Source organism: Gekko japonicus, unplaced genomic scaffold (genome assembly GCF_001447785.1).
Source record: "Gekko japonicus isolate JY-2015 unplaced genomic scaffold, Gekko_japonicus_V1.1 scaffold1459, whole genome shotgun sequence".
Taxonomy (NCBI): Eukaryota; Metazoa; Chordata; class Lepidosauria; order Squamata; family Gekkonidae; genus Gekko; species Gekko japonicus.
The window spans coordinates 181,895-208,282 of NW_015164715.1; the positions used below are offsets into that span (position 1 = coordinate 181,895).

The window sequence follows — 26,388 nt, forward strand, 5'->3', positions numbered from 1 at the left end:
TCTTCCCGCCCTGGGGAGCAGGCATGTACTGCACATGCCTGGAGCGGGGGAGAGAGCCGCCTCCCACTCAGTTCTTCTTCGATCGCCTGCGTGTTCACACCTCGTTCCTGTTGCTCTCCGTATTTTGCCTCAGCTGAGTATATTTCTTCGTCTGCCTTCTTCGGTCCTTGTTTCTTCGCTTCTCTTCTTTCCCCTCTACTTCCAAAAACAAAAACCCAGAGCTTTTTTCTTCACTTTCTTTCTTTCTTCCTCCCCCCCCCTCCTATTTGGTGGGTGGGGAGGAGATTTGTATGGGCAAAACAAAGTTTTTTAAAGTGTTACCGTTGCCCAGCTAAGATACCTTCGAACGACGGTAACGATTTTTGCCTTCTTTGTTTAGGGGAATCCCATAGGGTCGACAGCTGCGTCCATTGTGCTAGTTTTACTAGGCAAGCTAGACTAAATAGGGAGGCTCGGCTTAGGGCTGTGCTTTTAGAGACAACTTTGCGCCCTACGATGTATTCGGTAGCTTCTCATTCTATTCCTCAAAGATTGGACGGGGCTCCAAAGACACCAAAGCGAAAACCTAAACGGCCTGAGGATAAGGCTCCGTCAAAATCGAAAGTCAAGCCCTCGACATTGGCTTCGACTTTGGCTGTCAACCCGGTTGTCATCACTGGTTTAACAACATCGACTCCTGCTGTGGCTCTTGTGTTCCACAAGTCCACTTTGCGGCCTCCGACACCACCGCCTACGCTCTCTTCAGCATCTGGCCTTATTCCGCTGGGTCAGCCCACGAGTTCGCCTCCCGATTTGTCGTCTCACCGAGACTCTCGATCTCCGTCTCCGCACTCCCGTACCCCAATCCACAATTTGGAGGGCAGAGAGCATTCTGTTGGCCGCCGTTCTCGCTCGATACGATCAAAAGCGTCTCATTCATCGTCCGTCGCCTTCCCCCTTGGGATTGCCTTCTGAGGACCAATACTGGTCTCCTGATGAATGAGGTCGGCCTGCGTATTATCCTTATTACTATCCGAGGTCTCCTACTCCTCAGCATCACCACTATGATCGGCTACGTCACTCTGAACGTACTTAGCATCGACACATTCCGGATCATGCCAGACGTTCTCGATCCGTGACTTCGACCCGCTCTGTGGCTCCTGACCAGCCTCCTGAGCTCTTGAGACCTAGGGATGCCCCAAAATGTTCTCCCCCAGAACCTCAGCTTCATCCCCTTCCTGATGACCAGATACTGGCTGATCTCACTCAGCCGCTGAGATCATCCTCTCCCATGTCGATCTCCGATAACTCGGATTCGGGAGACCCAAAGCTTGATGTTCCAGACATCGACTATGAGCCTTGGCGCTCGGGTTCTATTTCTCCCACTGAGGGCCCAAAAGCTTATTTGGAATTGGTGACCAGGATGGCCTCTGTGCTTCAAGTCCAGGGTTCCACTGAGTCCCCTGCTGTGACCGATGTTGTTCACAAGCTGGTTCAGACCGACCTCCTGCCTTTTACGGTCCTGCCTCTGCTGCCAGTCCACCTTTCTGCCCTTAAAGAGTCGTGGGTCTTCGATTCCCCCGGTCTCCAGACGATACGAAGCTCTCTATAAAATCCAAGAGAACTCGGGGAAGTTTCTCTTCAATCAGCCTCCACCGAATTTGATGGTGGTACATTCTTCCTCGAAATCGAAGCAATCTGCCCGCCACTCGGTGCCTCCCATCGAGAGGGTCACAAGGTCAATGCTATCGCGAAGAGGATGTAATCCTTCGCCTCTATGAACCTTCGTATTGAGACATGCTTTTAATGTGGCTAATGCAGTACATCCTGCCTTGGAGTTTGTTCCAGAGGAACACGGTCCCATGTTGTCAGGGGCTTTGTCGGAAATGTGTACGATCTCGAAACAGCAGATCAATTCAGTCCGTCATGCTGTCACTTGCTCCTCAAAGGTCCTTGTCTCCTCCGTTGCCCTCCGTCATCATCCTTGGCTAAGAGGTACCTCTTTACTGCCCGATGTGAAATTTTGGATTGAGGACCTCCTGTTTGATGGTGAAGGTTTCTTCCACTCCACCACTGACGAGGCCTTGAAAGCCGTTGATGATAGTCAGAAGCAGACTCGGAACCTGGGTGTCTCGACCTCGACGCCTCGACATCGGGACCGTTCTTGGAAGCCGTATTATGCAAGGTGCCAGCCGTCTCCAGCGCCCACCTCCCAATGGAGAAAAAGGCCCTATGACTCCCGTCGTTTGAATAGGGCATGCCAGCAGGCTCCTAAAAAACCCCAGCAGCCCAAGCAGTCCGTTTGACCGCTTTGATCGCCTGCCGTCTCCTCTGTCATACACTCCTCCCGTCCGGACCCGACTCTTCCCCTTTCTGCCATCGTGGGAAGCAATTTCCACCGATTCCTGGGTCCTTACCATCCTACGGGTCGGGTACACCATAGAGTCCATTTCGCCTCCCGACCTACCTCACTTTGTTATCCCCCCCCCCCCAGATCCTCTCCTCCATCTCGAGATTTTGGCGCTTCTGGCCAAGGGCGCCATCGAGCTCGTCCCGGAGGCACAACGAACCCTAGGCTTTTACTCCAAGTATTTCCTCGTACCGAAGAGGGATGGTGGCTTCAGGGCCATTATGGATCTTCGGGATCTAAATCGATACGTTCAATGCCACAAGTTCTGAATGGTCCGTCATGAGGCTCCTGGGGCACTTTGCGTCTACTGTCTTCGTCGTCCGTCATGCCAGGTTGAGGATGTGTCTACTCCAACTGTGGCTTCTCCATGCCTTCGACCCTCTCCACAGTTTGTGGCACAAAATCTTGTTGATCCCACCCCTTGTCGTCGACTCCCTCGCCTGGTGATCTCATCCTCAGCACCTGCTCTCTGGCTTGCCCTTTTGGCATCCTCCTCTACAAGTGTCGATCTCCACAGACACATCCCTCTGGGGTTGGGGAACCCATCGTGGGATTTTTTCAGCTCAGGGGACCTGGTCTCCTCGCGAGGCCACCCTTCATATCAATGTCCTGGAGCTGTGTGCAGTTCATCTCGCTCTCCGCTCTTTCCTCCTGGTGCTTCGAGGCAGAGTCATTCGGGTTGCCTCTGACAACACCACCATTTACTACATAAACAAGCAGGGCAGGACTGCCTCCCTTCGTCTTTGCCAGTCAGCCATTGATCTCTGGAGCTGGTGCCTCCGCCATTCTATCACGCTTTCCACGATACACATTCCAGGCGTTCAAAACATAGATGCCGATCAATTGAGGCGCTCCTGCTCGTCGGACAACGAATGGTCTATCCACCTTTGCCTGAAACATCTTTCTCGAGTTCGGTCGCCCTGTCGTCGATGGCTTTGCAACTGCAGACAATGCCCGGTGTTGCCTGTTTTTCAGCCGCGGTCTGCCATCTGCTCAGTCTCTGGGAGATGCCTTTCTCCACACCTGGAAGGGAACCCTATTCTACTTCTTCCCTCTGTTCCTCTTGATCTCCCGTGTTGTTTAGAAGATTGTGGCCGATGCCACGTCGTGCATCCTTGTCACTCCATGGTGGCCGCGCCAAGTTTGGTTTCTGCACTTCCTTCATCTCTCCAACCAGACGTTCCATCCGCTGCCTGTCATCCCCGATCTCCTCGGGCTCGAGGAAGGATCCTGCACCCTGATCCGGACTTCTTCAGATTGACAGCCTGGAAGATCCTGCACTAGACTTCCCACCTGAAGTGTCTGAAGTCCTCCTGAATGCCAGGAAGCCCTCTACCTATACCACTTACTCTTTGAAGTGGAAGAGGTTCCAGTCATATGCCTCTGATCATTCTTTCGATCCCATCCAGTTGTCTCTCCGTGAGATTATTTCCAACATGTCTCATTAAAAAATAATGACCCTGCATACTCGTCGTTAAAGGTCCATTTAGTGGCCATCTCTGCCTACCATCCCTTGATACAGGGATCCACAGTCTTTTCCGACCGTCTTTCCCCTAGGAAGCCTTTGGTGCTTTTCGTGGAGTCTCACTCATTCTCATTCAACTTACGTCCAAGCCATTCGAGCCCATGGCTACGGTCGATCTCAGGTTGCTCTCCTGGAAGACGGCCTTATAGCGATTACTACTGCACGCAGAGTAGGGGAAGTAGCTGCCTTTCGGGCTGATCCCCCCTATACAATTTTTCATACGGAGAAGGTTGTCCTTAGACCAGATCCTTCTTTCCTGCCTAAAGTCAATTCTGCTTTTCAGCTGTCCCAGTCTGTCTAACCTTCTTTCTTTCCAAATCCTACTGATGCTCCTCAGAGAGCCCTCCACTGCCTCAATGTGCACAGAGCACTCTCTTTTTATTTACATAGGGCTCAGCCTATACGTAAATCTCCTTGGCTGTTCCTTGCCTATGGCCCCCCTCGTAGGGGAGCCAATTTCTTCTCAACGCTTGTCTAAATGGGTGACTTCTACCATAGTCCTTTGCTATGAGCTTGCATGTCAACCCGTTCCTACCTGTGTCACTGCCCATTCCACACGGGTGGTGTCGACATCCACTGCTTTCCTGGCTGGTGTTCCGCTGGAGGACGTCTGTGCAGCTGCTACGTGGTCCTCGGCATGGACCTTTATGACCCACTACACACTCAACGTCCGAGCTCGACAGGATGCTGCATTCGGCCAGTCGGTGCTGCGATCTCTTTTCGTTTGACCCTGCTGCGTCCCCAGGTAGGACACTTGGGTGTTTCTTCTCACTGATGATGCTGTGTCTTAACCAGTATTCTTTGTGTTTTTTGCAGCGGCCAGCTCCCTCCTCCAACTGGTTCAGCTCTTGTAATCACCCATGTGTGGGACTGCACAGTGACCATGACGAAGATAAACAGGTTGCTTACCTGTAACTGATGATCTTCGAGTGGTCATCTGTGCAGTACCACAATCCCACCCAGCCTTCCCTACTGCTGGCGTCTCCTGTTTACCTTTCTTTGGCTTGATGGGACTTACTGGTAGCGGTCGAAGGAACTGAGTGGGAGGCGGCTCTTTCCCCCGCTCCAGGCATGCGCAGTACGTGCCTGCTCCCCAGGGTGGGAAGAGAGCCGGCCAAAAGCTTTCTGAGGCAAAGCTCTAGAAGTTTCTCCGGTCGAGGTCATGCGCAGGCGCCCAACCCATGTGTGGTACTGCACAGATGACCACTCAAAGATCATCAGTTACAGGTGAGCAACCTGTTTTTCATTCTACTATAAATTGTTCTAGGTTTCCTTTTTCAGTTGTTCTGACTGGGCGTTTTATTTTGTTGTTCAGTCGCACAGTCGAGTCTAACTCTTCGCAACCCCATGGACCAGATCACGTTTTATTTGGTGCTATACAATTTGTTTGGCTTTGATTCATGTTTGGGGGATTGTTTCTCATGGAGCTAAACTTAACCTCTGATTATTGTAACCTAAAAGAGACCTTACTCCTGCTAATTGACCTCTTTCATGGTCCTAAAAAGAACCAAGTTAAACTGTATATATCCATTCAGTCTCTCGTGGCACATTTGTGTGTGTGCTTTATTACCTCTCTTAGCAGATGGGAATACATTTTTGGCCACTTGTTGAATTCAAAAGGGCTGTTTTCTTGCCTTGCTAATATGGTGGAAACTATTGTGATTTGCAAATGGAGTCTGTAAGATACCGGCAAATTGCTTTATGGCTCAACGAAATGTATTTGGAGTACCTTATCTTTTTACACTAGGTAGCAATTTGATCCAGCAAAATCTTTTTGCTGCTGCTTTAAACTAAGTTGATGCTATCACTTGAGAGACAGGTGCATATCTCTTCATAGGCATTTATATGCAGTCGGTGTAGCGACTTTCCTTAGAAAGCTATGTGTATTATGGGTTGTCTGTCTCATAAATGTAAAGCAAAACTACTTTTGATGTTTTCTAACTTGTAGGAGCGGCAGATCCAGCTGATCAGAGAACTGCTCATGTGTGATTCATCAGGCAGTATTCAGCTGAGTGAAGAACAGAAGTCGGCACTGGCCTTCCTAAACAGACCTCAAACTTCCACGGGTGGAAACAAAAGGTAGGCTAGTCAGGTATTACCAGAATGTAGGATGACCTTGATGTAGGTTGCAAAGATAATAAACTTTGTGTTAGAGTTAGCGCAACACAAGAAATTTTAACATGCATTTGGGTAGCTTAAATGCACCTAAACTTAGCCATTCTTATTTAGCACTTTGTATGTTCAACTTTAAAGTTTCTTGATTCACAAAATTCCAGTTCGAATTCTGTCTTGGAAACCAGTTTTATATAACACTGGAGCATGGGGAATTCCATAATTATGCTGCAGGTCCTGTGCAGCATTGATTTGTTGAAACACTCTTATGCGGTGTAGAATCCAGTTCCATTATGCCTGTAACCCAATCTCTAAAAAAAGATTTTCCTTTAATATAGAAGTGCTAACCTGCATATCGATAACTGCGTCTGCAACGGTAATAAGCCTAGAAGTGGTAATGCCAGCTCAGTAGTACTTTTTCCAGCAACTGATCTAGTTTCAAACAGCAGTCATTTTTCTTGTTAGGTAAGAGGTTAGTTGGTCTGGATCCAACTTCAGTGAATAGTGGGAGAGTTCCTTTTATACAATTAAGCATGGAGTTCTACTTTGTGCACAAGCTGTCAAAGAAGGTAACACTTAGAAGTTATAACGAGTGACTGAAGAAGACACTAAAGATGCTATAAATGCTGCTACGAATCAATCAGAATGCATATACATTAAATAGAATATAGAGGTTATATGGTTGCTCTGGGAATGCTGTTTTGAGCTGGAGCTGGTATTGGTGCTCAGATTTAAATAGAAGGGTTAGTAAAGGGATGGGGGGAATATTGCATCTTGTAAACATTTTTGGTGAAATAATGGTGAAATAATACAAAATAATGGTGTATTGTGAAATGGAATGGTGAAATAATATAAAATAAACTTGGCATTTTTTTTACCCATTGTTCAGAATGAAATTATATTATGAGGGATTAGAAAAAGTCATCCAAAGCTTTGGAGCATGTGCTAAGTTTGTGCTATCCTGTTTCATGGAGAGGTTGAGAAAAATACATATAATTATATCCTAGGTTGTGTTTTGAATAAAGCCCTCTGTGTTCTACAAACTTTGAATGTGTGACAAGACTACATTATGCAACTGGCATCAATAATGCCTCCAATACCCAGGTTTTTAAATGACTTGGTCTCTTCAGCAAAGATTGGAGTGACAGAGGTAAAAATAGAAAGGTGAATGGTGGAGCAAGTGTGATAGGGCGAAGAGAGACCAGGGCCCTAGTAAACCTGGTGACTGGCAGCTGTGCAGAGCATTGCAAGTTCATCCTAAGGTTTAATGTCTGAACCCTTGGTAGACAGATCCAGCATGTTTTGAAAGGTCTTTCTGTGGTAATTTTTCATTTTTAAAGCCATCACCCACCAGCCCGGCCATGACAGTCCTACTGAAGAACCAGAGAAGCTCATTCCCCTTGCTTCCCTAAAGGTCTCTTTAAAAATAGCATAGCATGTATGTAACCTTGTGTATACCCTGAACTGTGTGTATGTTCTACACCCAATACACATAAATCCTGAAAAGGAAATACATTACGCAAATTATCACATCACATCTCTTTGCATTATTTATTTCTTTTTTGGAACCTTTTGAGGTTTTTTTGTAACAAGGAAAGTTGCTAATCTCAGTATTCCAACTTCTGTTGCAGACAAAATTGCAGGTGCACACAATGTATATAGTTCTGTTTAGGGTGTGGCATTCATTAACAGCCTGTGTTCAAAGGCTGAGCAGTTGGGTTAGTAATCATAAAGGCTTGATGAAGGTGGAGCCTGCAAATAAAAGTATTCTCTGTATGTTATGTTTTCTTTTTGTAGACTATCAACGATAGACGAATCTGGTTCAATTCTGTCTGACATCAGCTTTGACCAGACCAATGAATCGTTGGTAATATAACTGATCTTTCTTCACTTGTGTTGCTTTTTCAGAATTGTTCAAAGTCCAGCTTATGTGAGCAGAAGGGCACTTCTTTGAGTATGGGTTTTGAGTAGTGGAGGGGTTACTGCCAATTTCAGCCTTCCCACTGCAGACTCACCTATTGCATTGTACACTGATACCAAGGTCTCCACCCCTTCCACAAGAGTCTTTTTTGTGTGTGTGGCATGTAGGGGGCTACAGTGGGAAGGAAGAGGTAGAAATTATCCATTCAACAGACAGAGCTCCACTTAGAGTTCTTTTAGATCTAATCCTGTGGTTTTGTCTTAAAATGATCTTATGAAAATGTAACTCTGAGTAACTAGTTTGGTTCTGTCTGTGTGAGTTTCCCTCATGTTCATTATTTAACTTTTTGCTTCCAATTTCCACATGTGTTGCACGTGTAAGATCAGTTTTGCGCTCCCTGATCTGACAAGTCATAGGACTTGTAGTTTTTAAATTACAGATATCAGATTGAACAAAGAGCATGCATATAGTTTCATGGTACCAAATGCTAACGAAATTCTTCTCTCATCTCCAGGACTGGGATTCCACATTGGTAAAGACTGTCCGATTGAAAAAAAGAGAGAAAAGGGTATGTACTTCCTTTTACTGTTTATTGATGTCTATGATCCGATATAAAATAAAGGTTTCTCACACTATTGAATTTCTACACTGGTTCATCACGTAGGTCAAACTGACAAATATCTCTCACTTCTTGAGCTTGGCCTTCAAAGTGTACGACAGCGTACTTCATGGAATAGTCATGTTCCCTCCCTCCCCCCTTTCATTGTGAGATAAGCTTCCAGTGAGAGATATGTGTTCCCATTCTGTCAACGGAACATCTGTGTTGCCAAATTTGTGTATCTACTGTGCCACTTAAATTTGGTTTGTGCTCTATGTACAGCCATATTCAATTTGCTTACTTCAAATTGAAATTTTGTTCAAATTTCTAATGCTTTATAATTAGAATAATTTTACCAATTCAGTTTAATGGAATCCAAGATGGTAGTTAAATCTTCCACTGTTTTGTCTTTCAGGTTAATATAACTGGAAAGTTTAATTCTATTTCTCTTATATTTATCTGTATTTTTTTTGTATTTATTAAGCGGAATACAGATCAGAGATCTCTATTCAGCTACTGATACGGCTCAGCCCCCCAAAAGCTGATACATTTATTTCTTTTTTGCTTTCGTTTGGCCGTGCCAGCCGAAGCGACATGGAGCGGTGAGCTTTGTGCCACTTTGGCTGGGGCTGGCTGTCTTCACTTTCAGCTTGGTTTAAACCTAGCTGCAAGCGGAGGCCGCCCAGGATTGGCAGGGGCAGTGGGAGCTGACAGCTCCATGCTGCCCCAGCTGATCCTCCCTTGCCCACAGACTCCGCTGGGCCGCCCAGTTTAAACTGGATTGCCCAACAAAGCCTGCAAAGGAGCTGATCCTGCAGGGAGAACTCTCCTCACAGCCTCAACGAGGGCACTATGGGGCAGCCTGGTTCAAACTGGACTGCCAAACAGAGCCTGCAAAGGAGCCGATCCTACAGGGAGAACTCCCCCCAAGGCCAGCAGAAAGGAAAGAGGTGAAGATCTGAGATCTTCACTCCTTTCTGCTGGCCTTGGCTGAGGGCTGGCTGACTTCTCTTGCAGCTTGGTTTAAACCAAGCTCAAAGGAGACAGACCAGGATCAGCCGGGGTGGCAGGAGCTGACAGCTCCACGCCAGCCCAGCTGAATCCTCCCTTGCCAGCAGCTGAAGTGGGATCTTCAGGGCAGTCTGGTTCTAGCCTGACTGCCCAACAGAGCTTGCAAAGGAGCCGGTCTTGTGGGGCGAACTCTCTCCAAGGCCAGCAGAAGGGAGGGGGGGAGATCTGAGATTTTCCTTCCCTTTCTCATGGTGGGCTGCCCAGCAGAGCCCCAGGCGAACCTGCAACGAACTGGCCCCCTTCGAGTTCACTCGTGTGGGGCTTGGCTCACAAAAGCCATTTAAAGGGAACTTTCCCTTTAAATGGCTTTTGCGTGGCTGCACCACGCACAAGTGAACTCAGAAGTGGTGAGAGTTTAATCCCCCACTTCTCTATTATACTCTATGGGGATGGTCCCCGTAGGGTATAATGGAGCCAAATAAGTTCGGCAATCCTGATTATTTCCTGAATCCCAACATCAATTGGGATTCGGGAATATTGGGAAATACCGATATTTTTCAGATTCAGTATACCCAAACCTGAAAAATACTGATTTTTTTTGTACACTCCTAATCTGAACTCTGTTGCAAATATCTTTTTTACAGCGCTCATCCAGGCAGTTTATAGAAGGCCCACCTGGTTCTTTAAAGAAAACTCGTTCCATTGGTTCTACAGTGGACCAGGTATGTGGTTTGCAAAGGTTTTTGTTTTGTTTTTTTGCTTTATGACGTGGCTGTTACTTACAGTTTTAAAAAATTACTACACTTTTTATGCTGCCCTTCTTCCAAAGGAGCTTAGCGTGGTGCACATGGATTCCTTCCCATTTGTAGCAACCCTGCCAGTTATGCTATGTGGGGAGATATGCATGACCTAGGTATTTGAAGGCCTTTCAGTAACAATCTATGTGGCACCTTTGTTCAGCTAAGCATTGTTTATTAAATAGCTCACACACCCCTCCTCTAGAAGGCCTGTTCATGGGCTTTTCATGGCTGCCCCAGCCCTCTGGAATGATCATCCAGAAAATCTTAGGAATGCCTTGACCCTGTTGGAATTCCACAAGGAAAGTAAAACAGGAATTTTTATTGGGCCACTGAAACGCCTGACAGGAGAGAAGATTCAAGGACTTAATAGTCTCTTGGGACATTTTGACAGGGGTCTATTAAATGAGGTGCTTATTGCTCACCCCAACCCAGAAAGGGCATTTAAAAAGAATTTACAGTGAATCAGGCTGTTGAAGTGCTATTGATGAACTCTCCTTACTGTTGGCCAGCCAGCTGTGGAGCCAAAGGATGGTAATATCATTTAGCACACATTTAACCAGTTTATTTACCCTTCTAATCACGGGATTCTCTATTAAGTCTCTACCAAGTCTCTATTAAGACATATTTACTGTCCTGTACTAGAAGTTCAAGTTCCTCAGTTTATTTCCTGTACTCTGAGGTTTAATGTGTAGGCACTGAGAACCATAATAAGTATGCTCTAGTAACAGTAGAAATACCTTATAGTGCTTTTTTAGGCACTCTAGTTTCTCCTGTGGCATCTAATGCCTTGTTTTTAATACTTACCTTTGGGCTTTTATCTCTGTTCTCTGCAAGCCCCTTGATCAGGTTGATCAGGCTTCTGCCAAACACATTTTCCTGTCTTCATTAGGTGCAGCCCACCTCTTGTCTGTATTCCCCTGTTATTGAAGGTTAGGTCATCAATAGAAATGCTTGGATCCTAAGAGATCTGTAAGTAGAGCTCACAGAGTGAGGCTACAACTCTCTGAAGGTCCCCCCATTATATTCCTGAAGGTCAGGGGTTCACATAAGGGATACAGTTTCACTCTGCAGTTGGAGGGGGGAAATGGTGGGAATCCTCCCCCCCCCCCCCCCCCCCCCCGCATCCACTGACAGAAGTGCCCTTCTGTTCTAGAATCCAAGTCACAGTCCTCCATCTCTGGCTATATCCTTATTTTCACTGTGGAGGCTTTTATTTTTGAAGCCAGAGTTTCTGTGCTGTGCAATATGTCAAGTAAGTGCCTGAGGCTGCACTAACTTAGAATGGATTACAGGTTCCGTATGCTCAGGAAGAGAGCCTCTTATATATCTCCCTTGACTGCATCTTGCTACAGTTAATCTCTCAGATGTCTCATTTCAGGGAAACGAATCAATAGTTGCTAAAACAACCCTCATGGTACCTAATGATGGAGGCCCAATTGAAGCAATCTCCACTATTGAAACTATACCTTGCTATGCTGGAAGTCGTAGGAAGGCAGGTAAGTGTCTGTTTTCAGATTGTCACATCTCTGCCATCCCCACTGTGCTGACTTCCTTCCCTGTTGTGTCTCTGCTTGCAGCTGTTCTTTCTTCTTTATTTCTTCCTGCTTTCCTAATGCTCCCTCACTCTGTTTGCCCTTTTTTCCCCTTTTGCTGCTTCCTTTCTTCCCTCCCACCTACCTTATCTAGTTTTTGCTCCCTTTCTCTTCTCTCCCAGCCATTGCTTTCCCTCTCATTTGTCTGCTTCTGGACCCTTCACTTCCTAGTGGGGGGGGGGGTCTGTACGACATGGATGCCATTTTTGGGTTGCTGAAGCAAACCGGAAACGTTACTTTTTACTGTTTCAGGGTTTCCTTCCATCCCTTTTTTGTTTCCAGATCTTTCAGCAACTGTGAGGATTCCCTCAAGTTTGTAGAAACATCTCCCATATCCCTATTATATAGTTGTTTTGGTCCATAGTTCCAGGCTGAGAATTAATAGGAGGCACTTGACTTTCTTGTGATCTCCACCTTTAATCCATGCTTTCCCCCCCTTTTGCTATAAAGGTGTAGATACAAATGATAATGACTTTCTGTGATAAGATACTCCAATGTTGCTGGTTGTGGAAAGTACCATCAAGTTGCAGCAGACTTATGGCTCTGCCATAGGATTTCCAAGGCAAGAGACATTCTGAGGAGGTGGTTCCCTATTGCCTGCCTCTGCATAGCGACCCTGGACTTCCTGGTGGCTTCCCCATCCAAGCACTAGCCAGGGCTGACCCTACTCAGGTTCCAAGACCAAACAAGATCAAGCTAGCCTGGGCTGTCCAGATCAGTGTTGTTACCAAGGTTAAACAGCTCATATTTAAATTTATGTTTCAAATTTGTTATGAGCAGGGGTCATTTCGTAGAAAAAGAGCTAGGGGAACTCATTAGTACAACTCATTAGCATATGCCACACCCCATGACATCACCGGAAGTGTGTCATGAGGCCACACCTCCTGACATCACCGGAAGTGTGTCATAAGGCCACACACCCCGCCCCCAACGGTCCCGGCCGCCGCCGGCCTTGCAGCTTCACTGCCGAGCCCCATGAGGGGCACGGCGGTGGACCAAGCCGGAAGCAGGGGGCGGGGCTTCGTCATGTGCCCCGCCCCCTGTACCTTGCCCGGGGGAACTGCGATCCCCCGCGATCCCCCCCCGAAATGACCTCTGGTTATGAGTATATTAAGAAAAGATTTTTCTCAGCCATCCTTATGTTGTGTAGCTTAGTTCCCTTTTTAAGTATCACTTTATTTTGTAATATACAGCAGAGACAAACACACTGATATTTCCTTGTTCTCCTTAAATCCATCCCACATGTTTGTTCTATATGTGCTATGATAAGGATTCAAGAGGTGCACCAAAAGCAGGCCACTAAATATCCTTTCCTCCCTTCTGAGCCTCTCTGCTGGAAAAAGGCTCTAAAATCTTTTTCTTGGGGGAAAAAATGAAGCCCTAATTATTTTAGTACTAGAAATAGGATATGAAGAAACACAAAATTGGATGTTCTTGGAATTTCCCTTTCTGGCTGCATTAGCCAACCATTGCAAAAAGCAGCCTCATTTTACTTGCTGAGAAATGGCATGCTCCATAGGTTAAACTGAAGATTCCCTTCTGGCAGTTTTAGTCCCTATGTCAAAAATGGAATGTAGGAAATGGCTCTTTTTTCTTTGTCTTCAACTAAGGCATTCTACAGCCCTGGACCAGTGACTCAAGCCTGGGAAGCAGGCAACTGGAAACCAAATCTGAAGTGGATGGATCTAGCACTCCTGGGAGCATTGGAATAAGACTACATGAATTTGTATCAAAAACGGTGAGTGGGCAGGCAACAAACTGACTCTGATTACCTTTTTAATGCTTTTGACAGGTTTACTAGTGCTAAGAAATGTACTTATTTCCAGGACAAAGTCCAAGTCCTGATTTTTATCTTCTAACCCCACCCCCCCATTGTTTTGAGCATATGATATCTACAGGAACCCCACCTTCTTTGAATTTACTGCTCCCAGACTGAGTGTTAGGTGGGGCTCTGCTCTTGGTCCTACCATCTTTTTGAAAGTAAGGCCATGAGGAACAAGACTTTCTTCTGTTAATGGTGCCCTCTGGCCACATGCAATACTTTCTTCCATATCAGGCCTGCTCCTTACATATATGCTTGCTCTCTCCTCTCTCCCCCTCACATCAGGTTATCAAACCAGAGTCATGTGTTCCATGTGGCAAGCGAATAAAGTTTGGGAAACTGTCCCTGAAGTGCAGAGACTGTCGGGTAGTGACTCATCCAGAATGTCGAGACCGCTGCCCCCTGCCCTGCATCCCTACCTTGGCAGGAACCCCTGTGAGAATTGGGGAGGTATGTTCCTATATGAGTGATGCCTTATACAGCCTTACAGTTGCATAATTTTATGTTGGATCTGGTAAGGAAAGGACTGAAGTTGAAGGGGGTGAAGTGTGAGACATGTCTGTGAAAATACTCTTGAGGTATTAATTCTGACAAGATGGAAGTGCTACTGGTGAACAGAAAATCTGACCTGGGACTTAAGGTGTCACCTGTTCTGGATGGGTTGCGCTCCTCTTGAAGGAACAGATCGGGAGTTAGGGAATGCTACATGGTCCTCTCCATCAAATTTCATGTCACACTATGCTCTAGATGTCCAAGCTCATCGGGATGCCTCATTTGGCCAGTCTGTGTTGAAGTCCATCTTCCACTGACCTCTGTCTTGCTGTGGTCTTCAGGTAGGCCTGTAACAGGTACAGGGACCGGGAGGTCATGTCTTTGCTCTGGCTGCCAGCACCCTCCATCCTGTTCTGCTTCAGCTCACTAATCACCCAAGTGTGGGACTGCACAGAGACCACAAAGAAGATAAACAGGTTGCTTAGCTGTAACTGATAATATTTGAGTGTGCAGTCACACACGCTCACCCAGCCTATCCCACTGCTGGCATCTCTCGATCATTTACCTTTAAGTTGATGGAACTTACCGGCAGTGGCCTGAAGGAACTGAGGAGGAAGGCGCTTTCTCCTCAGCTCCAGGCATTCACAGTCGAAGCTTGCTCCCTAGAGCGTGGTAGAAAAGTACACCAAAACATTAGAGGCTAGCTCTGATATCTTCCAGGGTCGGGTTCGAGCACAGGCACCAAGCCCAAGTGTGTGACTGCACAGATGACCACTCAAAAATCATCAGTTACAGGTAAGCAACCTGTTTTTTATGCAGGTGTCCAGGAAAATATTGATCACACACCTAAATAAGGTATGCTGATAATCATAGGTGACTGGAACACAAAAGCAGGAAACAAGCAGAATAAAATATTATTGGAAGATTTGGGCTAGGAGCATGAAATGAAGCAGAAGAGCAGCCCATAGAATTTTGTAAAGACAACAATGTGTTCACTACAGTTTCAGGCAACTGTAGAGATGACTGTATAGGTGGATATCACTGGATGGCCGACACAGAAATCAAATAGATTACATAAGCAGAAGATGGAGAACCTCTGCTCTGTCTGCTAAAACAAGACCAGGAGATGATTGTGGACAGACCATGAATTGTTAATATGAAAAATTAGAATAAAACTGGAAAAAGAAAAAAACATTCATCGCGCTAAAATACGTTCTAAATAGTCCTGAAGAGTTTAAAGACTATGTAAAGAACAGATTCTCATTATTAACTTCAAGTGAATGGGAACCAGAAAATCTGTGGGTTGAAATCACAGATATTATTAAGGAAGAATGCACAAAGAGAATTCCTGTAGCCAATAGAAATGAGAAGCCTGAGAATTCCTGTAGCCAATAGAAATGAGAAGCCTCGATGGCTGACTAATGAAACTCTTAAAATAGCTAAAGATAGATGAGATGCAAAAGTTAAAGATGACAGAGAATCAGAAGCCTACATGCAGTGTTCCAGCAATTTGCATGTGGAAACAAAGAGAACCATTATAATAACCAGTATAAAGAATTAGAACAATTAAAAAGGAAGAGCAAGAGAGCTCTTCCACAAGATCCAAAAAATCAAAGGGAAATCTAAAGCATGTGTAGGCACACGGAAATATATTAACTGAGCAGGACAAAGAAAAGATGGGAACAATACACTGAATAATCATATAGAAGAGATGAAAAGATGAGATTCCTTCCAAGAAGAATCTTTTGAAGAAGATCCTGCAATTTTAGAGAGTGAAGTGAAAGCTGTGCTGAGAGCAGTTGGGAGAAACAAATCACCAGGAGTAGATGAGATATCAACAGAGCTATTTCCAGCCACAGAAACAAAGTCCATCAAAATGTTAATAAGAATATGCCAACAAATGTTGAAAACAAAATAATGGCCCACAGACAAAACAGTCAATCGAAATTCCAATTCTGAAAAAAGACATCAAAGACTGTAGCAACTATCAGACCATCATCTTAATTTCTTATGCAATTAAACTGATGTTCAAAATCTTACAACCAAAATTGTTACCATATATGGAATGAGAAATGCCAGATGTTCAAGCTGGATTCAGAAAAGGAAGAAGCCCTTGAGATCATATTTCAAATTTACATTGGTTACTGCAGTGTACGAGAGCATTTCAGAAGAAAATCAGTTTGTGTTACGTAGATTACAGCAAAGCTTTTTGACTGTGTGGCTCATGAAAACCTATGGGAGTACCTATACTCTGAACAAGAAGCTACTGTTAGGAGAAAGAGAATGTCTTCCAATTGACAAAGGTGTCAGAAACAGATGTATTTATCTAAATGCAGAAAATATCAGGAAAGCTGGATGAGATTTGCCTTTTGTGTATGTGTGTGTATGTGCTTGCATGCCTGGAAGTCAAGGTGACTTCTGGTGACCCCAGCTGGGGTTTGGATGTTTCAGAGAGGTGGCTTGATTGCTTGCCTCTGAGTCCTGATATTCTCCCTTCCAATTACTTGCCAGGGTTGGCCCTGCTTAGCTTCCAAGATTGGGCTTGTCTGGGCTATCCAAGTCAGGGAAGGCAAGCTGGATGACATTTAGATGAAGGTGGAGCAAAAATTGGTGGAAGGAAAGTTAACATTTGAGATATGCAGATGACACCACATTACTGGTTAGAAAATAGTGAAGACTTGAAACAACTGCTGATGAAGGTTAACGCCGAAAGTGACAAAGCTGAACGTCAAGAAGACAAGTAATGACTACTGCAGAATTACACAGCTTTAAAGTTGACAGTGAAGAAATTGAAATTGTTAAAAGATTTTCTATTTCTGGCTCAATCATCAACCAGAACGGGGACTTCAATCAAGAAATCAGAAGGAGATTGAGACTGGGAAGTGCAGCCATGAATTAGGTAGAAAAAATCCTGAAGTATAAAGATGTGTCGCTAGCGACCAGGGCCAAGATAATTCATACCACAGCACTCCTCATTAAGTGTTTTCCAGGTACTGCCAAAAAAAAGTGTGTTGTAAATAAAATGAAACCTGAACTTCTCCCTAGAGGCTAAAATGACTAAACTGAGGCTATCATCCTTTGGTCAATTTATGCAAAGACAAGACTCACTGGGAAAGACAATAGCACTAGGAAAAGTTGAAGGCAGCAGGAAAAGACGAAGACCAAACATGAGATGGATTGATTGAATCAAGGAAGCCTACAACCCTCGGTTTGCAAGACCTCAGCAAGGCTTGGTAAATGAAAGGGCCTTTTGGAGATTGTTAATGATGGCACTTAACTCACACACACACACACACACACACATATCCTTAGGCATGTTCATGGCCAGGTATAAACGGGAAGGGTACGCCAAACAAAAAAAGCAGGCTAGAAAAAGCAGGAAGAACAACTGAATTGAGTCTCGCCTCTTACCTTGCATACCTAAAGGCTTTTCAGGGGGACACTGAAATATTCTTATGCCGTTTGGAGTTCAGTAGGAAGAAGGTGATGTCTGTGATACAATGACTGTAACCTGCCTTGTAATACTTAGATAACTGGTATGCACACACTTTACGTCAGCCAGAGAATGTGTGAAATTTGTTCGGGGAGTTCTAGTGCCTCCCATATTGGCTCACAGAGTGGTTAAAACTACATATTCTTGCTTATCTGGCATATGGTGCAAAGTTCAGCGATAGACTCCCTTGAGCTTTAAGATTTGGCCCCAAAGTTCAGTTAAAAGCTATTTGTTCCCTGTTTTCCTAGACTGAAGATATGTGGTGGGTTGCCTCAAGGATTTAGGTAGTGTTATTGTTGAGGTCTCCACTGCAACCTGTACTTATATTTCTCAAAAGTTTCAGCTGTGGCAATTGTATAAGATCTATGCTGATGGGGAAAAAATCAATATATTTCTCTTTTTAGGGAACCCTTGCAGATTTTGTATCTCTGACTCCTCCCATGATCCCCTCCATTGTAGTTCATTGTGTGAATGAGATAGAACAGCGTGGGCTTCATGAGGTAAGAATGAACTTGAAAGGTTTGGACCTTATTTATAGAATTATTGGAATGAACAAAAAACAAATTCCATCAAGGGAACTTGTGCAATGATCACAGAAACCATCTTGAACTCCAGGAAGTGAATTCCACTAAAGTTTATGGGACCTGCTTGTGATAATGCCTTAAGGATTGTTGTTTCTACAGACAGGCCTCTACCGAATTTCTGGCTGTGACCGAACAGTTAAAGAGCTGAAAGAGAAGTTCCTTCGAGGGAAAACTGTGCCCCTGCTTAGCAAAGTGGAAGATATACATGCTGTATGCGGGCTCCTTAAAGATTTCCTTCGCAACCTTAAGGAGCCCCTTCTCACTTTCCGTCTTAACAAGGCTTTCATGGAGGCAGCAGGTAAAAATAATATAAAATGTGCCCTCCCCCTGTCTACAGCATGTCATGTGTAAACCTGGGCTTTGAGGGGGGGGGGCACATTGAGAGCCTGTAGAGCAGTGTTTTTTAATGTTTTTATCATATGCAGCCTCTGTTACTTTAGATGACAAAGATGACAGTATTTTTATCCTTGGCCTGGTGTAAGTTACTAAAGATCCACAGCAGGAACCCCGGCAAACAGCAAACCTACAAAAACAGTGGATTGCTTCACTGTTTCCTAACATCCTCAGCGAACTCAAACAGCATATTTGAAAGTGCCGTACAAAAGAGTTTAAACTCTCTTAACATGGACCAGAGAACCAGTGACTATATAAACACTCCATGTCCCTTATTATCTTGCTTTACTCTCTCATGTTTCTTTGTGGATCTTGTCATTTACAGTCCAGTCCAAACTTCATGCCATACCTGGTATCACATGGTCCTTCTGATCACTTCTGTGTGCTCTTTTGCAGCTAGCCATAATTGCTGTTACATCTGACCCAACACACGGTATGGTTTCTGCATGTCCTTCAAACCAGAACTGGAAACCACAATGGAACTGTGGCTTCTAGGGATGATGCCGAGGGCCGTGTGCCAGTTTTGGGTGTAAAGGCAACTATGTCTCACTACAAAAGGAAGGAAATTGTAGCACGTGAAGGGGAAAGGAAGCGTGTGAGCCTAAGGTTTGCTCATGTAACACCATAATCTGTAAATTCAGTTAGTTTACGTGGGTAACATCCTTCGTTCTGTCACTGAGACTAAAAGATTTATACTGGGTGAAAGTTTAATATTACAATGTTAGTAGTAACTCCTGTTACTAGATTCAAAATGTAGACTTCTGTGCCCAACAGACACACTAATGCATGGGATATGAGACAAGCCCACCGCCCCCTCTTCCCTAATGGAGACATATTGGTATATCAAAAACGGTCAGAAAAATGCTGGGTTTCTGTTTTGTTCAAAGAAATCGTGGATGAGGATAACAGTGTGGCGGCCATGTACCAAACAGTTGGGGAGCTCCCTCAGGCAAACAGAGACACTCTGGCTTTCCTTATGATACATCTCCAGAGGTGAGTTCAGTTGGGCTATCCTGGCATGCTATAATTTTTTTTCCCTCCAGGCTGTAATATGCATTTGGAGGTTGGCTGACTTGCCATTGTGCCGTTTTTAGAGAGTTTCTCATTACAGATGTGCTCTCCTTAAATATTCCTGTTCTCTTGTCTAGAGTGGCTCAGAGTCCAGACACCAAAATGGATGTTGGCAACTTGGCCAAAGTCTTTGGACCAACAATAGTTGGGCATGCTGTCCCAGATCCTGACCCCATGACAATATTTCAAGACACAAAAAGACAAGCCAAGGTAGGACAGGTATATGGATAAATTGGGGCAGAATGTGAAATTTGGGCACATCCAAATGTGGTATAATGTAGTATCCATTTGTCTTTACCTCGCCTGTTCTGCCTCCTTGTGTAAGAGGGAATGACTAATCACATGTCCTTCTATAGGTTGTGGAGCGGCTGATTTGTCTGCCTGTGGAGTATTGGAACCAGTTTATGATGGTGGAACAAGAAAATATTGATCCTGAACATATCATTGAAAACTCCAATGCCTACTCCACACCTTGCACCTCGGATGTTAAAGGTAATCATGCCTTGTTGAATAGCTGGCCAAAATCCAGCAGCTGCACTAACAGAAATTCACTCCTTCCAACATCTTATGTTTACACACCAAGTTCTTGCTGCAGCTGCTAGTTCTAATCCAGACATTTGCACCTAATGTTTATCCATTTAGTTCTGACTTAGTAACACCTTCTTGCACTATCTCACATGCATATTCTGGGACCAAAAAAAGCCACAAGGTGGTGTTCGAACATGCTCATGTAACAGTAGAACTGCATGTCACCATGCTGCAAGTCTCCTTGCCAAGTGGAAGCAAGTGATCTTTACTGCCAAAATGCAGATGCAATGGTGAGGCATTACGTGCTTGCCTTACTACATGCTAAGTATCGAGGAAGGATGATTTGACATGAAGCTGCCGTTCCTGGCATCAACCCTATGTTTGTCGGTTAGGAGAACAGTGTTATTGGTACAAGTCCACATAAATCAGTTTTCCTTGTTACTGGATTTGAATTTTTTGGCAGAAAACTTACACATTTGGTTCAGTCGGGGAAAGGTGGTTACTAGAAGCACATTTCTTAGTGTCAAGTCGGGGCAGTAGGATGTGTGTGCTAGGCCTTCTTTACCTCAACCCAAAGGAAGATGTTTTATCAACACATGAATTTTAACAACATGCACTGCGTGGCAAATGTGGCTTTCTAGTCTTCCATGTCAATTTATATTGATATTAAGTCCTTACATGTTCCTTGAACCACTTCATAATTATTCCTCTAGTGCTGGAAGTAATTGATACACTGGGCTAAAAACACTAAGGGTAATGCCATGCCTCTGTTATCTTGTTGCAAAGTGAGCATGTTGGGACCAGTCACCACTCCGGAACAGCAAATGGCGAAGACTCCTTCAAGCAGCTCTCTGTCTCAGAAAGTCCGCTCTACATTTAGCAAGACCACTCCCAAGTAAGTTGGGATTCTTCGCCAGTGAATTTCTTTTTTTTTCCTCCTCTTCGTCCACTGAAACTCCTCGGCTAAGGTCTCCAGTATTTTAGCACTCACTGCAGCAAATCACATTAGCTAAGTGGTGATAGTTACTTCTTTGCTACAGAGGTGCTCAGCGACTTGCTTCAAAGTGGGTATAGTTTAGAGACTATAAACATTCCAGAGCAGAAGTGTGGTGATAGTGAAAATCACCACTTTGCTTTAGCACAGTGCTTTCTGTTGTAAGAGTCATAAAGTTCCCTTGTGGCCCTTTAAACACAACCTGCTCATAAAGAGGCTGTGATATTAGTTTAGATGTAGGTCTTGATAGGATGCAGGGTAACATGGATCTACTTTTGGTCAATGTTGTAGCTAGGAAAAGGTAATGTATCACAATTACTGTGTTAACTGCTGTGCATAATCCTGTATATTGTAGCCTCACCCAAAGATCAGTCTGGTAGTAAGTGTAGCTAGTATAGGGGTGTGCATTCAACCTATACCGAGCAGGAAAAAATATCCAAAAAATACCTTATTGGTATTTGCCGGATATAGAGCCCAGTATTTATTCAGCTATTCAAAAATGACTGACCCAAAAATATTCGGGATTTTTTGGGACTGCCGGATAGCTGAAGGTAAAGGGTGTTTAAAGGGACAGTGAGTAAAAGGTGATGAGCAGATTTACGCTTGCCTGCAGAGACTAATGGACCCAATTGGGTTCCAGAATGCTCTTCGGGATCCAAAGCTCCCCAGTGACTCATTTGATGTGCTGATAAAGGATTGGAATTCACATCTCTGAAACCATCGATGAGGTCACTCCCTGACATCCTCTTTGCTCCCACCTCAAACTAGCTCCATGGTACACCATGGAGCCTAGAGGGATGAAGTGGGAGCTTAGACAACTAGAGCAAGCTTGGAGATGGTCTTGCAGTGAAGACTGCTAAGAGGGAGTTCTTTGCAGCCTCCATTGCATTATCTAGCTTTCACCCAGTACAATTGTTTAGGATGATTAGATCATTAACTTCTCTCACTGACAGACCTAAAACTTTTAGTGATTCAACTTTAAGCTGTGAGGCATTTGCGAACTTCTTCGTGGATAAAGTCTTGTTGCTTTGCTGCAACCTGCCTGCCAGTTTTGATAGAGGCCCCTTGGCTGCATCTGGATTTGAAGCTTGACAACTTCAGCTGACTCTCAGTGATGGGTGTTGACAGGATTCTGAGTGCTGCAAGGCCAACCAACCACTTGCCTCTTAGACCCGTGTCCTTCGTGGCTGGTGCGAGCCAGCGGTGAGGCTATACGGGGCCATTGGATGGACATTATCAATCGGTCCCTGCATCCAGGGGTCTATCCAGAGGGCTTAAAAGAGGCAATGTTAACACCACTCTTGAAGAAAACATCACTGGAGCCTTCTGATCTGTCCAGTTACCACCCAGTTTCGATTCTTTCGTTTCTGGGAAAGGTAATTGAGAGAGCAACAGCAGAACAGTTTCCTGGAGGACACATCAGCAGTAGACCCCTTCCAGTCTGGCTTCTGCCCTGGCCATGGGAGACAGTGCTTGTTGCCCTCATGGGCGATCTCTGCAGGCAGCTGAATCGAGGCAGGTTGGCACTGCTGTTATTGCTAGAATTGACAGTAGCGTTCGACGCGGTTGATCACAATCTGCTGGCTCACCGCCTTGCTGATGTGGGGGTACGTGGCACAGCCCTGAAGTTGGTTGTCTCATTTCTCTGTGGTCAGGGACAGAGAGTAGCACTGGGAGAGAGTCTCCTCCCGATATCCTGTGGTATGCGGGGTCCCCCAAGGGGCCATCCTCTCCCCAATGTTATTTAACATCTTCATGCACCTTCTCACCCAGCTGGTGCAGCTTTTGGGGCTAGGTGCTGTCAGTATGCTGATGACACCCAGCTATACTTGTTGATGGATAGCCAGCTGGACACCGTCCCAGAAACCTGGCTGAGGGTCTGGATGCCGTCGTAAAGTGGCTAAAGCAGAGCCAGCTGAGACTGAGTCCAGCAAAGACAGGGGTTCTCTGGCTGGGTGGGGGAGATTCAGGACTTGGGCGCCAGCTACCGGCTCTTGACCACACAACACTAACACTGGCACAAATGGTCAAGAACTTGGGTGTGTTTCTGAATGCCTCCTTAGCAATGGAAGCCCAGATCACACATGTTGTCAGACTAGTGTTTTTCCAGCTATGCCAGATCCGGCAACTGGCCCCAAGAGCCAATTTCATGTAGTGGTTAAGAGCGTGGAGTCTAATCTGGGAGAAACGAGTTTGATTCCGTACTCCTCCACATGCAGCTGCTGGTGTGACCTTGGGTCAGTCATAAGTTCTTTCAGAGGTGTTCTCTCAAGGGCAGTTCTCGAGAGAGAGCTCTCTTAGCCCCACTTACCTCACAGGGTCTCTGTTGTGGGGAGGGGAATGGAAAGGGATTGTAAGCTGCTCTGAAGACTCTTTTGGATAGTGAAGGGTGGGGTATAAATCCAATCTCCTCCTGCTGCTGCTGATGTCTTTCTTCTGAACACAACACTCTTCGGGGGACATACCGGGAGAACTGGTCCTGCCTGTAATGCAGAGATGTTCCGCCAGCATACGGTTGAGGACAGCAATGGGGTTTCAACAGTAAATTGGCCAAGTGAATACCTCTCCCCTTCCTCCCCCGCCAACGGGGTGCACATTCATAATATGACACCATATAGGTCTATACACTATATATTATTTGTTTTAAAACCTTTGTATTTATTTGTACATATAAATTGATGGATTCTATTGATCCTTCTGTTGTGCACCGCTCTGATCCCACTTCATGGTTTAGACTGAGCTGCAAAGAGGAGCCAGCCCAGAATTAGAGGGGGCAGTGGGAGCTGACAGCTCCACGCCACCTTGGCTGGGGCTGCCTTCTCTTTGCAGCTTGGTGTAAACTGAACTGCAAAGAGGAACTAGCCCAGGATCCTCCAGAACTGTGTGGAATTCTCAGCTCCTGGTGCCCCAGCTGATCTTCTCTTTTTTCTTCTTCTCTGGAAAGATTCAGGAATCCCGAATGTTTACTGAATCTGAATACCATATCAGATTGGGTTTTGGGAATATTGGGAAATGCTGATATTTTTCAGGTTCAATATACCCGAACCCAAATAATACCATTCTGATGGGGTGGGGTTTTTTTGCACACCCCTAGTAACTATTGGAGCCTGCTGTGCATTTGGGCATTAAAGTAGCTCTGGTTGTGGGGGGAATGGTGTCTGTGTAAAGATCAAGAGTTTATTCACACTCTCCTCAATGTCTGCTGTACCATGTGAGTAGCTGAATGGCAAAGCAGATGAGATGGTCAACTGAATTAAAAATGTGGGGGCAGAAACTTTACAAATGTTGGCAGATATGCAGGAAGGAGGTTGCTCTTTTACAAAGTAGATGCTACGACATGTTCTGCGAACATCTTACTGAGACTTTCCTTTTTTCCCTTCAGATTTTCAAGCAAAAACAAGTCAGTGACCAGCCTAGGACGACAGGGCAACTTTTTTGCTTCTCCAATGCTGAAATGAAATATGCTTCAGTTCTGAATGTGTGCTTAGTTCGGTTATGCAGAGCTACAATAAAATCCTAAGTTGCTCCTTCGCTATCCCAGCTGCACTGTGTACTGCGATCAACTGTATACTTCTGTTTTCAGTTTAACTGTTTTTATTTGAATTTTACTGTGCACTGTAAAGTATCTGGTGCCATATCACATTTATTGTAGGGGAATAATTGGCAGAACCCACTCAGCATGTCACTAGGAAAACTGCAAGTTGTTGTTTTGAAAATAGTTTTCTGTAGCTGGAAAGCTGCCACCATCTGTTCAAAGCACCCCATTATTGTTTCATTTGTGGGTTATGGTTGGAAAGGATAGGCTGCATTTTGCACTGGCAGTAATCTCATTTCAAACAACAGCCGTAATCCTGGGAGAAATGAGTGCCAATCCATGGGACAAGGAAATGGCGCATGCTGAAACGACACTTGTACTTCCTTGGTTAGTCTATTTTTAGTGAAACCAATGACGTATTTCTTTTTAAAGTGAGTACACTCAGAACTCAGTCATGTGAAAAATTGAAACTCAGTGTTCCATAGTACGGACACACATTGCTGTACATCTGAGGTTCTCCCTTGTGCAGCACAGGAGAGTACCGAATAAATATGATACCAAATATAGTGTTTTAACTGTATGACCATCACCTATAGCTTTTGGAAACCTAGTTTGGGTTGTTTTTGACTTAACTAGATTTTGGTAAAAATGTGTTCAGTGGTAGAGGTGCTCTTAATGTTGTATCCATAGCAGTCTGGTCATAACTTTTTTGTATTTATAATCTATGTTTTATAGGTGTATTCTTAACACGGTCTATCAGTGGGTAAAGTTGAATGGATTATATTTTAAAATACAATGGACTGACTCATCCAGACTGGTTTTTCCCATAAAGTTCTCTCTTGCCAATATTTTGCAAAACAAGTTTGTAAAGATTGGAAAAATTCCTTAATTATTTAGATAGCTTGCTGAAAGAGTAAATCTTAACATGACTCCATCTTGGTTTATGGTTTGTTCAAATGTTTCCTATATGTTGTAGTAATTCTAGGTGAATAGTTGTATGACTTGATCCTGCCTTAATCTTTGAATGCTGCAGTGTTAGACACATGTGGTGCAAAGAAATCTGCATTTCTCCGGTGGTCCAGGAGTGGGGCAGTCCTTGACTCCTTACTCCTGGGAAAGCACCTCCCCCTTCCATAGGCAGGGCCGGCAAACTTTGATCCCAGAGGGGAGGGGCTTATCCTCTGATCCCCAGTCTTACCGGCCCTGCCTTCTGAGCAGGATGTGCTGGCTGTGCTCTGAAGAGCACGAAGATCCCAGAAGACACTGGAAGGTCAGAAGAAGAAGCGGAGACCTAAAGGGCAATGGTAGAAAGTATTTACTTTCCAGCCCTAAAATATATTCGAGAGCTGCAGGCCTCGATTTACAATGAATCCGGCGCTGGCAGTCCTGGGAGGCCCCCAGGCGGTCACAGCGTCGAGAGGAACGCCTCGGACCCCGCTGGGAAGGCGGCGGTAAACTGCTCTCCCCCCCCCTATCCAGCCGCGGCGGCGTGCAGCGGTTTTGGGGACAGACGCTCAGTGAAGAGCCT

General features: G+C 45.0%; 1 protein-coding gene across 1 annotated transcript in view; it reads left to right on the top strand.

The window, feature by feature from the left end:
- RACGAP1 (Rac GTPase activating protein 1) overlaps positions 1 to 25,444 on the top strand; it is a 41,224-nt gene extending 15,780 nt beyond the window's left edge. The window contains exons 5-18 of the mRNA XM_015409564.1: positions 5,863 to 5,993; positions 7,824 to 7,893; positions 8,462 to 8,515; positions 10,201 to 10,278; positions 11,735 to 11,852; positions 13,559 to 13,686; positions 14,056 to 14,220; positions 18,160 to 18,255; positions 18,439 to 18,637; positions 19,620 to 19,725; positions 19,881 to 20,013; positions 20,160 to 20,295; positions 21,118 to 21,226; positions 24,708 to 25,444. Of these exons, the coding sequence (XP_015265050.1) occupies positions 5,863 to 5,993; positions 7,824 to 7,893; positions 8,462 to 8,515; positions 10,201 to 10,278; positions 11,735 to 11,852; positions 13,559 to 13,686; positions 14,056 to 14,220; positions 18,160 to 18,255; positions 18,439 to 18,637; positions 19,620 to 19,725; positions 19,881 to 20,013; positions 20,160 to 20,295; positions 21,118 to 21,226; positions 24,708 to 24,783 (1,599 nt within the window). The 3' untranslated portion in view covers positions 24,784 to 25,444. The remainder of the gene's footprint in view (positions 1 to 5,862; positions 5,994 to 7,823; positions 7,894 to 8,461; positions 8,516 to 10,200; positions 10,279 to 11,734; positions 11,853 to 13,558; positions 13,687 to 14,055; positions 14,221 to 18,159; positions 18,256 to 18,438; positions 18,638 to 19,619; positions 19,726 to 19,880; positions 20,014 to 20,159; positions 20,296 to 21,117; positions 21,227 to 24,707) is intronic.
- Positions 25,445 to 26,388: the final 944 nt, after the last annotated feature.